At 48.8% G+C, this 13047-nt stretch overlaps 1 protein-coding gene across 1 annotated transcript; it reads left to right on the top strand.

Annotated features, from left to right (window-relative positions):
• The first annotated feature begins 5602 nt into the window (after positions 1-5602).
• Positions 5603-7498, top strand: zgc:153383 (uncharacterized protein LOC751751 homolog). The gene is made up of 5 exons (XM_057017430.1): positions 5603-5725; positions 5894-6103; positions 6173-6239; positions 6388-6485; positions 6569-7498. Exons 1-5 carry the CDS (start codon positions 5660-5662, stop codon positions 6755-6757), a joined length of 630 nt encoding a protein of 209 aa, XP_056873410.1. The 5' UTR covers positions 5603-5659; the 3' UTR covers positions 6758-7498.
• The last annotated feature ends 5549 nt before the right edge of the window (positions 7499-13047 follow it).

Here is a 13047-nt window from a genome sequence, read left to right as displayed (position 1 = left end):
TATCGCAGAGCCTCGGCGGGAGTCATTTCAGCTCCAAGGGGTCAGCGGAGTTCATCCAAAGGGCCGCCATTGTTTGTAGGGATGTCAAGAGCCCCGTGATCCCGCCATGGGCGATTTATTTTATTTTATTTTCGCACGGTTACAGAGGTAGAAAACTTCCAGTTAAAAGCCACGATTGCAGACAGTTGAGCTGTGATAAAAATGCTAAATGACATTAGCAGCTAGCATCAAAGCACCTGAGACGTGCAGATGAGCTCTCGTCTGTCCTGGTCTGAAGGGATGTGATGCCGATGTAGACTGTAGACTGTCTCCAGCCCACGTGGGCAGATCTGCACCATGTCACAGAACCTCCTCCTAAGCACAACCGTCAAAACATTTCATGTAATTTCGTTCCGGTCAAGGTAACCTGGAGAGGAGCTCGGTTCTGAGGCCCCTCCCTCAGGGCCCCCGAAGCGGGAAGGTTATGGAAACTCTGATGTGCCTCATTTGTCTTCATGTCAGAGGAGAGTGGGATGTATTTTAGAGGAAGAGACCACCTTTTGATATGAAGAGGTCCATACAATAAGAACCCAATGTGGTGAGGAATTATGTGCTACGTTTCCTCCCGCCACAAGGGGGCGGCATATTTCACTCTGACTGTGTCTTGTGGAATCGTAACAAATCCCCATCCTTTTTCAAATATATTGTCAAGTCATCATTCATGTCACACGGGTTCCCTGTAAAATGCTGGATTATTCTGGTTTTGATGGCTACAGGCCACAAGGAATGAGATTAAATGGATTTACGGAAGCAACCGGGCTGTTGAAATTCAAATTGCGGTCACCATGACACTACTGTTGACACTGCGTACGGCTTCGTCCTCTTATTTCAACACGATGAGCTTCACCTTCAACCAGCGGCCTTCTAACTTTCCATTCTTCTCAACCTTCTAGCAACAATCAATGAAAACAACCTTCTGCCTGGTAAAGCCTCAGAAACGTGTTGCTGTTCCAGGTTGGTAATTATCTCTGTAATTGAATTTGGCCCCAAATGAAAAGCGGACAGAAATCCAGCAGCCACTCAGGCCGCTTAAATTCCCAAAGCGCCGCTGCGCTAACCTGACGGATCTGTCAGCCAATAATTTACACAGCGCTAAATGTGAGGGAAGAATGCGTCGCACAAACGCGTCGCACAAAAAGGTCGCACAAAAGGCCTTAAAATACAAACAGTTAACCTTCAAAATAAAGCCGAAAATGGCAAAACATTTTTTTTAAATGCTTGAAATGTGATGGAAGTAATTTACCTCTATTGTGACAGCAACAGGATCTACGGGGGGAGAAAACTCACGCCCGGTTTCATACTTTCCACGTGTCTAAAACAGAAATCTGCAAAGAGTTTCAGCCGACCTCCTTCGAGCTTGAAAAATCGGACATGTGTCCATAAATTCTGGGGGCTGGCAGCTCGGATAAACCCTCAGAATCTGAGTCAATAAAATGAAGGGAGGCTGTTTTACAGGTTGACATCAGGCAGATGACCTCATGTGGTGGTGGTGTGTGTGTGTGTGTGTGTGTGTGTGTGGGGCGTTCGTACATATTTGCTCTGGCGTGCACGCTCCTGCAGCAGCACGGGCTGGCCTGCATTCACAGTCCCCACGTATCCTCTGCAGCCCTCGGACTGCAGGAAAAGGCGCGCCCGGCCCGGACCCCCCCCCTCCACCGTGGGTCTGCATCCTCCTGCAGGAGCCTTCACAGGAGCCTCCATCAGCACAGCCGGCACCCAAACATCCCGTGAAATTGCATTTAATATTCTCCCCCTCTGTCAGGAAAAGAGAGATGTCACCTCATTTCCTTTGTGTTGCGGCGTCGTAGAGGAGCGGTAGCGGCTAACACTGCCACCACCCCTCAGATGTGAGACTGTAAAATCTCTTTGAATTCTGTTTCGTTCGTCTCCGGAGCCGTAAGCCCGAGGAACAAAGACGTGAAATTAGTTGGGCGATAACTGCCACCCAGGCGTGGCCAGCCTCCGGAGGGCAGTCTTCAGCTGCGAGTGTTTGCCGGCTTTACCGAAATGGGCGCCGGAGCCTCTGTAACCACGGCAACAATGAGCGCAAAACGAAATAAATAAAAAAAATCAACTGTCATTCTTCTCTGAAAATGAAGATTTACTCTGGTGCTGCTGAAAGTGTTTGGTTTTCATTACCGCCGCTGTCATCCCGCGCACACGACGTCCCTTTATTACGTATCAAAACGCAGCGAGCGCAAATATGTGGATCAAACCGCCATATCGATTCGGATTCAGGACAATCCCGTTTGAGTGGCAACTGCAATAACGCACGTTCATCCATCATTCTATCCATATTCTGATTCGTGCTGAAAGGGAAGAGAGCTTTTTCGGAACACAGGCAAGAGCCCCGACGAGTAACAATCTTTAACCAAAACAATCTTTAATCCAACAACTCACTGGATTTACTGCACAACTTTGCTGGTGAATTCTTAGAGTTGTCAGATTAACCCGAAATGTCCCCGTTGCTTTTATTTTATCCTTCACATTAATATTAATCCTCGATGTTCAGTACCAGTTTAATTCTCAACCTTTAACCAAGGCTAATTGTGTGAAGCTAACGCTTGTCGTGGACGAGCGTGTTGAGACTTGATGAGAGTCTTGGCATCGATTTTCAGCCTTGGGCAACTGTGCATATTACAGCTACGCCCTCATGTAGTTAGCACTGGCTAGCTTCACGACATGGTGCTGTAATCCCAGTCTAAATACACAAACATGATGTCTGTGCAGGCACGGGCAACAATATTTATTGAAAACATCTACAACCTAAACGAGAGTGCTTCGGGCTACATGGTGTGTGTGACACCAAACCCCGTCTGACAGCGGTTTATTATTTTTAACCAGTTGGGAGCGAGAGTGTGCGATGAGACCTCCCCTAAAACAATACTGTCTGTTTTCAAAATGGCTGAAATGTGCCGAGGTCCAACTGAGGCCCAGTTGCCTGGTTGTAATTCAATTCCAATGTATTTACAAGTGTCTGTTACAAAAGGGGTTGATTCTAGCAACAGGGGCAGGGGAAAAACCCCTTGAACAGGAAGAAACCTTGATCAGGACCAGGCTCAGAGGGGAAAGGTAATATAGGCAGAACAAGGATCTACTAGGAGTTGTTATTTAATCCCTCCCAACCATTTTTTTAGATAAACACAAAAGTCTACTGGAATAACTTTCACCGAACCACTGAGCTAACATAACGTTAGCTTACTAGCAGGTGTGTGCTGTCATTAGGCATAAATGTGGGGCGACTGTCTTTATCTCCAACTAAAGACGTGCATTATACTCTAAATTGAATAATGTGCTGTAATTTGCTGGCGACGAGGAGTTAAACGTCTAACACACGAGCGAGCGCGTCAAGTCACCTCGCCGTCGACTAACTCGGGTGCTGACGGCGTGACTAACCTTGGGTGCGACAGGACACAATGCCTCATGGGATTTTAAGTGCTGAGACATTTGTGATAGTGTCACGCTGTGAGACGAGTTAATGCCCGGTGAAATAAAGTCAGTGATTCATGACGTGTCTGACTAATGCGACATTCATTAGGGCGAGAAATGGAGCGTCGGAGCACAAAACATTTGGAGAAGACGCACTTCTGCTGCGCTCTCTGATGACCAACGGCTCTTTTTTTAGCGTCTGTGGACTCCGCTTTCGCCCTCTCGTTTGTTAAACACGTGTCGGAGCCCCCGGGTTTGTCGTAAACGGCGCTCCCACCGCTTCATTGGCGTAAGCCGTGTGCGGGCGCATGCAGACCTGCTATCGGCTGTGTGGAGGTAACGGACCAATGAGAGGGATGATTGTCTTTGCTCGATCACCTGTGTAAAAAGGGTCAGTGCTGAGGGGCTGCAGCACAATACGCCGTTCTCGAGGGTGCTGCTGTCGGAATAATCCCGGCTAATTTTGCCGCACGCTAACAGCAGCAGCAGGAGATGTTCTGAGTGGCTACCAGCTCGTGCAAATTCACCGGCAGGACAGCTTAACCTTACGATTTCATCTGAGCCTGTCAAGTGTTTTAAACAGCGGTCCAGCAGATCTGTGTGATTTAATCGGGAGTTTAGTTTTTGCAGCGCAAAACTAGCCACACGGGACGAACTCAGCCATCTGTGATCTTTATGATTAAGGCTACACAGTGTTTCCAACCTCGATATGACAAGTGCGGCAGGCGTGACTCGTATATCTGTCTGCATCAGGTCTGCAGCGATGCACTCCAAACGCCATCTTTTGTTGCACACGTGTTAGCCAGGCGCTCCCCACAACACAGCCGACGACTACCCGCTGGCCTGCTAATGTCTTCAGGTGAACACATCTGTACCCCAGCTCGGCTGCGTTTGACTCCTTATTTGGTGCAGCTGACTGAAAGCCTGCACTCTGAACCCTCTCATGCTTTTGGCTCCTATCAGCGGTGGAGAACGCCGCAATCAAACTACCACGCTGGTGATTTCACGCCACTTTGGAGTGGATCCTTGAGAGGGCGGTGTAAGGTGAGGATCCAATCAGAAGATGCACCGTCTCATGCAAAGCTGCTAATAAAGTTGATTTATTGACACTGTCTGGTGCCTTCATATTTCTACATCTATCCAAGACTCTCCCAGACTTTAGTGTGTCTGCACTTGTACGTCCTTGTTTTTATTATTATTTTGTGTGCGTGTGGTTATTGCAACAACCTTTTCCATAAGGCGCCCCAGAATCATCCCTCATGTTTGTAACTTTACCCTTTTAGGAAATCCATACATTTTTGACAGCTCAAGATTAATAATGTTTGGTCCAATAAACAGCTGACCCCAGCACTGGTGTGACTGATTACAAATAGGCTGCTTAAATGCCGCTGTCAGCTGTTAATGAGAAAAGAGAGAACCATGAATCTAAACAACAAACGCCTTGTATGGAGGAGGAGAGGTGAGGCCGGGAATCTTAAAAGGGCTCAGGTTTTGTTTAGGATGTAGCTGTTCTCATTATGCACTCCAGGCTAAAAGTCTTTTAAAACACATTTTTACCAGGGGAGGGTACGCTGCAGTTTGAGTGTTTGCTGGCTTCGGGGAAATGTGCTGCTCTGAAGGCTGAGAGTCAGTAACTACAGAGTGATTGCAGAGCAGATCTGGGAGCAGATCTGGGAGCTTGTGTTGGTGGATTTGTAGATCTCAGAATTCACACCCAAAGAATTCGCCGCCTCAGAGGAGCTCCCTCACATGGAGCTCTACTGACACCTAAAGACGGGAAGAGCCGCAAACATTCTTTTTAATAGCAAATGCTTTGAATACAAAATTAAACCTTGTAGCCTTGCGTACTATCTAATTATTTCATTTAATTATCATTTTAATATTCAAGCTTGAAAATTGTTTTCAGTAATGCATTTTTTTTATCCATACGCGGTCAATGATTTCACCTATAATAAATCACTTTTAAACTTTAAATTACTCACAACAAGATATAATACACCTTAAAACACTTTGCTTCAAGTGCATGTGTAACATTTGTTGCATTTAATCAGAGAATTTCTTCATTTCCTTGTTGGTCCACTTCCGCATTCGCCGTTTTGTACGTAATATGCGTAAGTTACGCTACTTCCGGGTCTGGCTACGTCAAGAAGAGGCGTGGCGGAGTATCAGTAGACGCAAGAAGACGGCGACAATGGCTGAGATTTCGCTGTATCTCACTAATGTCAATGTGTCTTTGGGACAAGCGACGGCGGAGCAGGTCGGTAAACAGCCTCTTCTTGATGCTGTTCTGGTTTAAACTGGACGCGTTCAGTTGTTGTCACTTGCCGCTGCGGTTGTCATGGTGCTGCAATAGAAATCTGTCCGTCTGTTTGTTTGGCGCGCGGTTAAAACAAACGTCCGTGTTTTGCTGCCGATGTCTCCCCAGACCGGAGGCTCTAAGCCGGGGAAAGACTTCGAGAGTGTGGAGCTGGGGGACCTGGACGGGAATGACGAGCCGCAGCAGCCGCAGAGGGAGAAGGTTCCGCGGAGGATCATCCACTTCTCCAGCGGGGAGACCATGGAGGAGTACAGCACCGACGAAGAGGAGGACCAGGAGCCGGAGAAGAAAGACCTGCTGCCCCCCTCTGTTGATGCGGTGAGGACGAGTCAGGACACAATGGTCGTGCCAACGTGGCCACAGTAAATGAAGGTTTTGTCGTTGCAGTCCAAGCTGACCTGGGGTCCGTACTTCTGGTTCCACATGTGGAGAGCTGCCACGTCCACCATCTCAGGTTGTCTTCAGCAGTTACCTTCAGCCATGTCTTTGACCGATGTTCTAGAGAGAACGTGAAGGTCGCCGTCCGGCTGAGTGAAGGGTTCTGGTTAAATTTCCTGTGATGGGACCATGGAGATTGACCGTTGGTTCTTCTTCTTCCCCAGCCTGTGACTACCTCGGGGAGAGGATGGCCTCCTTCTTCGGGATCACGTCGGCCAAATACCAGTACGCCATCGACGAATACTACAGGATGAAGAAGGAGGTGCGTTCCTGGGTTCAGGAGAGCATGTCACCGTGTGTTAATGTCCACGTCTGAGCCCATCTCCTGTGATGTCTGTGCCTCAGAGGGAGGAAGAGAACGAGGAAAACCGCCTGTCGGAGGAAGCCGAGCGAACCTTCCACCAGTCCCGGGAAGACGAAGAAGACGAGGCCATCACCGCGGGCGACCCTGCGGACGCCGCCTACCAGATCGAGAGCGAAGGCCGGGCTCCTCGCAGCACCATCACCGTCCCCGCCATCGTCACGGCGACCTAACCCGCCAGAGGAAGGGACGCTTTAGTGTCAGGTTTCGTTTGCCGGAGGAGGAGAAGTGTCTTGTTGAGCACCCTTTGCTTTTGTGCACCACACAGCCTGACGGGCGGCATCGTGGTCGATCGGCAGGAGCGTTCGTCCGTTTGAAAATCAATAACACAGAGGCCGGATAACGAGATGTAATCAGTTTATGTGCTAATATATCGCTAACCCTTAGCTGTGTGCTATCTGTCGCTGAAGGGAGGCGGCGGACGTGCCTGTGGCGGACCGAGCACTGTGCCTGAACCACCGGTTACAGCCAAACTGCAGCTCCTGGACGACTGGGACGCACGCGTGTGGCGTCCGCCTCTTTATTTTACTGTGTGTGGTGCGTTCGCTGGTCAAACTGGTGTTTTCCTGACACACGCGGCTGCACCAGAGCGGCTGTTGACGTCCGTCTGAGTCTGTGACTAATGTTGCACTTAATTTCTCTGGACTTCTGAGCGTTCTTTTTTACGTCGTTTCTGGGTGTAAATTTAAGGTTCCGTTACCAGTGGAGGTGGGGAAAAAATGGTTCCAACGACCTTTATTGCTCATGTCTGAGGACTGGTACTCCAAGTCTGTATGAAGATGAGCTCGCTAATATTTTTAGCAGACTTTTATATTTATGTATTTATTTGAGTGACCTCACTAAATAATTTGAGCACTTTTTTGTAATAAGTGACTGTTATAACCGTTATTAAATTCGTAATTGTCCGACTTTTACATGCGTCCCTTTGTCCTCCTTTCTCAGAATGATATTTTAGGCCCTGGGGACAAGCGCTGAGCAGGGTTCGACAACCTCAGCGATTGTCCTGCGGCGATAAAGAGCTGCTGTGTTGCTGCACAGTGCGTCCCTTCTGTGGTCTGAGTGGGTTTCTGTGGTGAAGGACGTCCCGTCCTGCCCCTCGCTACCCTTCAGGAAAACAAAAGCAGGACGGTTTAGCAGTGGTTGCTCAACAGGAAGGGACCGAGGAGACAGCCTTGGGGAGCGCCGGTGCTGACATTGATGGTTAATATTAGAGTTTAAAAGCGTTCCAAGAATGCACCTTTTTTTAAAGCGCAGTCTGTTTCTGCTTGGCTCGCTCCACTTGCTGGCTGCTGCTGACGGAGGGGTGGGACGGCTCGTCTCGGGCGCCGTGATCTCACCGCAGGCCGAGAAACAATGTGGCCTCACACGGCAGCTGCGTGTGCTGGATCATCCCACCGTGCATTCTTGTGAAACAGTCCCAGGGCCAGTTCAGCCGTGAGATTGAAGCTGTTTAAAGTGATGGTTTGACCTCCTGGCTGTTGGTTTTTACATCATGAAGAAGTCAGCTGGAAATCACCTGAGTGGCCACATTGACTCTGCTTCTCTTCTCCTTTTATGCACCGTCACGGGACCACATCATACCTTTAAAATACTAGTTACTACCAATAGTGATACTAATTAAACGTGTATTAAAATACCAATCAGCTCTTTCTGAGTTTTGAAATTCTCCGTAAGTCATCATTTGACAGCGCTGTTCCAGAATGAGCCTCTAGAGGGCGACAGCAGCTTTAACGGCAGCCAACGGTCGGGATCATCGATGGGAAAACGTCCCATTCCAGTTTAAAGTGTGTATTCATGAAATAACAAACTCATCCTTTGATTTTAAAAAAAAAAGTGTTTTAGATACTTGAATTAGGTAAGATTAATTGAAAAAAAATATTATTTACAGTCTTTTCAGTAATACTTCACAGGAGCTGAGAAGCTTTTTGTAAGTTGAAATTGCCTAATATCTGTCTGTCAGCTGCAGTGTGTGTGTGTGTGTGTGTGTGTGTGTGTGCGTGTGATCACGTGTGTGGCGCAGCTGAGAGGAAACCGACTTGATCAGCTTCCTTCAGGGAGCCGTGAACCATGCCGCAGTCATCAGGAGCTCTGAAGAGGGAAAATCCAGGCCTGGCCCTCACACAGCCATTCCTTGTGACTGAGTGACGCACGCACGCACGCACGCACGCTCACTTATCTGTCAACCTCCTTTTTACTGTGGCCCCAAACACACCTGACTTTTTTGTGTCTGTTATATTTGTGGCGGTGAAAGGGGATGTTTGTAGTCTTGTGGGAGGAGGAATTAGGTATTTTAAAATTACTCAATGGTGCTAGCCACATCCCAGAGTACCCCCCCACACACACACACACACACACACAGACACACACACGATGCAGATGGGCTTTTGAGTGTAACATTTTTTAAAGAACCTTCAATCCCACTTGATCTGCATTCAAACTCATTTATTTTCAATTTATCTCAATTTCTTTCACTATTTGTTAAACTGGAAGTAATTTTTATTTTTACAAATATCATCTTTCACTGCATTTATTGGGCTTTTTTTTTGGGGGGGGGGGGGGGGTCAGAATCCTGACTTTGAAGCCGTTTTCATCTATATATTTATTTATTTATTTTCCAGAGGGAAAAGTTTGAAGTTTAGGGAAAATTGTGAGGGGAAGCCCTAAACTAAATTACTCACATGTGGCTCGCATCATGGCCTCGGCAGACGGCCACATTTTAAAAAACAAGTTGTAAAATTTTATATGTAACAAAACATGAAATCGCTCCTCTTTGTCGGCGTCCACGCGTCCACGTGAACATCGCGCCAGGTCGCTGCCGTGCTGGACGTCCACGATCCTCCACGTGGCTCAGAGGCTTTTCAGTAATGAGTTTAAAAAAGGGAAAACGGGCACGGACGAAGAGACGGACCGACGGTGGGCGAGCCAGACAGAGCACGACAGGAGTGAGGATGATGAGAACAGCAGCAGAGCTTTTTGATGTGGGCCTCGGTGGGGCTCTGCGCGTGGAAGACGAGGGAAGGGGATTTCCAGGGCCGCTCGGTCTCTGGTCTCACCCCCAGAGCTTCTGCTTCCTCCGTGGGCTTCAAAAACACCCGCTTCTATTCTGAAACGACCCTGTTTGGGCTGTTGAAGCGAGGCCGCGGCGCCAGCGGCGTGCAAAGGCCCGGTTGGCGAAGGAGAAACGCGAAGTCGTGCACGTGGATCCAGCCCGAGCTGTCCGTCACGAGACCAGAAGCATGGAAGACGTCCTGCTGCTGAAGTCTGCTGCCTGCACACCATGACCTTACACGCCTGTCACACACGTGCACAGGCTCACATGCGCATGCACGTTGGGTGGTGGAAAGTCCCCAGCGTTAGGAGTCAGCTATCTGGGTTTGCTGGTACAGGTGGTTGCTGCAAAGGCAGAAAAGAGTCTGAGCTAATGAAATAAAAGACGTGGACAAAGAGGAGCAGCTAAAATAAAATCCAAAACTGTTTTCTTTCAGATGAAAAGGGCCTCGGGGACCTTAAAGGTTCCTCATTTAGTCCTGGTACCAGGAGAACGCTTGCATCTGGAGAGCATTTACGCTGCAGATGATGCTGTTCGGTAGACAAAGGATCAAACGTTGAGATTCAGAGAAAGACTCGATGCGTCCAAACACAGTTTGAGGTGTTGAAAGCGTCCATCCACCTGTTCCTGTTCCTGTTCCTGTTGTTATCTTGTTTGCTCACGGTGGCGCCGACACAAGAGGTCCTTCATTACGATGGAAATGAGCTTTCAGGACCTTCTGAGCCGACGTTGACCCGAGGATCGCTGGCGTGGCTTTCAAATGATTTAAATGGGTTTTCTGGGGACATTTATCTTCTTCCAAAACATAAAACTGTGAGTCGGAGTCTCCATAAAGATTCTTGGAGAGACGGAAGGCTCCATCAGTCAGTCTTGACGGGAGGAATCGAATATCCTGCGTAAATGTTTGCCCAGCTCACTGAAGGAGTTGGAGAACTTTATTGTTCCCTGCACTCTGTGACCCTGAGTCGGATTTTAGAGATGAGATGATGAAATGTAGATCTGCAGAGGCTGTTAAACGTGCTCGTCCCTGTGCACAATCCAATGGTTATGATTTACAAAATCCAACGTCTAACGAAAACGGAGCAAATAAAAGCAAAAGAACTGAGTAAATGTTCCCGATTCTGAGGCTTTTCTGCGTTGAACCAGCTCAGAAACACAAATGTCTCATCACTAATCAATCAGCTCATATCTGCTCAACATCCCATCATCTAATATGTATTTTTTAGGCATTTCCCCGAACCTGTGGCCAGTTTCCTTGGCAACTACTGTGGTACAAACTGAATATCTCAACCTTTCACTTCATCAAATGTCAGTTTCACTTAGTCAAAGTAGCCGTGAGTGGCTCATTTTGGCCTTTTTACCCAGCAAGTGCTCCACTGGTGGATGGGTGTTTTTGTTTTGATAGGTGGAGGCCTGCTCCCTCCCTCTGAAGGCTTTACGTAACCGCTGGTCAGAACAAAAAGGTTGGAGGGACATCCTCCACGCAGCGCCGCGCCTGGATGGGTGGAGCGGCGAGGCCAAGGACACTGAGGTCCAGATGTAAACTTTAGGTACTTTCCTTCTGTGCGGAGCAGTCACCCGGCCCACCGCCGCTCAGGCCTGCGAGGAGGACGAGGAAGCAGTAAATATGTCCGCCGAGGTCTGCGTCAGGGACAGGCGGCCCCGCTCGTGGCGTTCTGTGGCGCGGATCTCAAATATGGATGCAGAGATATGGAAGACCGAGGCCAAAAAGTTCAGTGCGGGGCAAATTTGAACAATCGCAGTGCTGAAGAAGCAAAAACGAATCATTTAGACACAGTTAGGGAGCGTGATTCTGCCTTTGAAGTGAGAATTCAGAGGTGAAATGATTCCGAATCCGATGAAGAAACTCAAAGACTCAAGTTGGAATTGCGATTTCTGATTCAGAACATTGACATAAATATCAAAAGTCATGAAATCCTGACAAAAGACCACAATCTCACATTTCTGAATCTTTAAACAGACCCAAAATGTCATTTTATTCATAATTCCGCAGCATTGAATTCATAAAATCGATGATTTTCCGGAGTTTGTTCTATCAACACATTTCCTACATTAGTTTTCAGCTCCAACCAGGACGTTTAATCCCAAATATCGAAATACTAACAGGAGGAAATCTCCGGCTTCCTGGAAGATAGGAAATCCCCCCTTTTTGTTTGGCTGCAGCTGACCCACGCAGTGGGAAACAATAGATATTTAAAGCCCTTTGTGGCATTTAACGCTCTTACCAGCAAACTTAAAGAGCTATTTATAATTCTGAGGCGTGTGCAACAAACATCCGCCGTGCTGGTGTGATGGAAGCCATCAGAGAGGACCATCAGGCCTGAAACCTGCAGCCTGCCTGGGCCAACAGAAGCCGTCCCCTCCATTCCCCCAGCTACCGGATTGTCTGTGGGAGGTCAAGAGTTCAGGAGACGTGGGGAGGAAGAACAGAGGTAGACAGCTCATCGTCTCCAGGCTGCCGACTCGGCAGGTTGGAGTACGCGGAGGCAGGCGGCGAGGGAGGAATTCCCCCAGGGCCTCCGAGCGGTTGCAGATGTGCGCCGCGGCAGTGGGCCGAGGCGCACATCTGGGCCCGAGCGCAGCCTCCTCTGTCCCGGGGCCCACCGCGTCTGGTCTCTGCCGCGCTGCCGTTCCGCTCTGCCCCTGGAAAAGTCATTAGCTGCGACCGCACGGCTGCTGCGAGCTGCCGTGCGCGGCTGCAGCGGATCCAGCGGATCACAGGAGGCCTGAAAAGGCCATTATGAGGGATTTGGCAGCGGGAAAGTTTGGGGGATTTCAGAAGGGAAAGAGCTACTGGAGGTCAGCAGCAGCAGCAGCAGCAGCAGCCCACCTCTGCACGGTGTTTTCAACACATGGATCTGGTTCCCCGTGTAAAAAAAAAAGACAAAGTGGCCGTCAATCATGTCCAGAGGTGGACAAGTTGGACAAGTAAAGGGTTTGATTTCATGCATCTGCATCGAATTGTGTAAATACATGAGAAGAACCTCTCAGTGAGGCTCATAAAAGCAGCTGGAGACGGAATCAGGACGCACGGCGAAGAACTCTGCAGGTACGATTCCAAACAAGACGTCCGTCCAGGGAAGACAGCGTCCGTCGCATTAGCTGAGCCTCGTCCGGAGGAATCAGGCGCTTCAGCTACAGCGTTGGCCCTCGCTGCCGTGCGTGCGTAAACACACACTGGTGGGAAATTCCCAGCAGAAAAAGTTCCACTCGAGGAGTCTGCGAGCACATTCCTGAATTTTTTAACATTTTGCTGCCGAATTGAAAGTCGCAGCTCAAGTTAAAGGGCAGTTTTGAAAATCCAGACTTCCCTCAAGCTAGTCGGTAAATCCTCAGATGGTGTCGCCTGTCAGTCACGGGCTACTGGATTCCATAAATGTGGTCTACTGGGAA

Source organism: Takifugu flavidus, chromosome 19, assembly GCF_003711565.1.
Source record: "Takifugu flavidus isolate HTHZ2018 chromosome 19, ASM371156v2, whole genome shotgun sequence".
Lineage (NCBI taxonomy): Eukaryota > Metazoa > Chordata > Actinopteri > Tetraodontiformes > Tetraodontidae > Takifugu > Takifugu flavidus.
Note: the sequence above shows the minus strand (reverse complement) of the source record. Positions and strands in the feature narration are given on the sequence as shown.

Excerpts from the sequence above, each read along its gene's own strand:
- zgc:153383 (XM_057017430.1), top strand. The coding sequence starts at position 5,660 with ATGGCTGAGATTTCGCTGTATCTCACTAATGTCAATGTGTCTTTGGGA. Across the intron at positions 5,726-5,893 it reads GACAAGCGACGGCGGAGCAG|ACCGGAGGCTCTAAGCCGGG; the intron begins GTCGGTAAACAG and ends ATGTCTCCCCAG. Across the intron at positions 6,240-6,387 it reads TGCCACGTCCACCATCTCAG|CCTGTGACTACCTCGGGGAG; the intron begins GTTGTCTTCAGC and ends CTTCTTCCCCAG.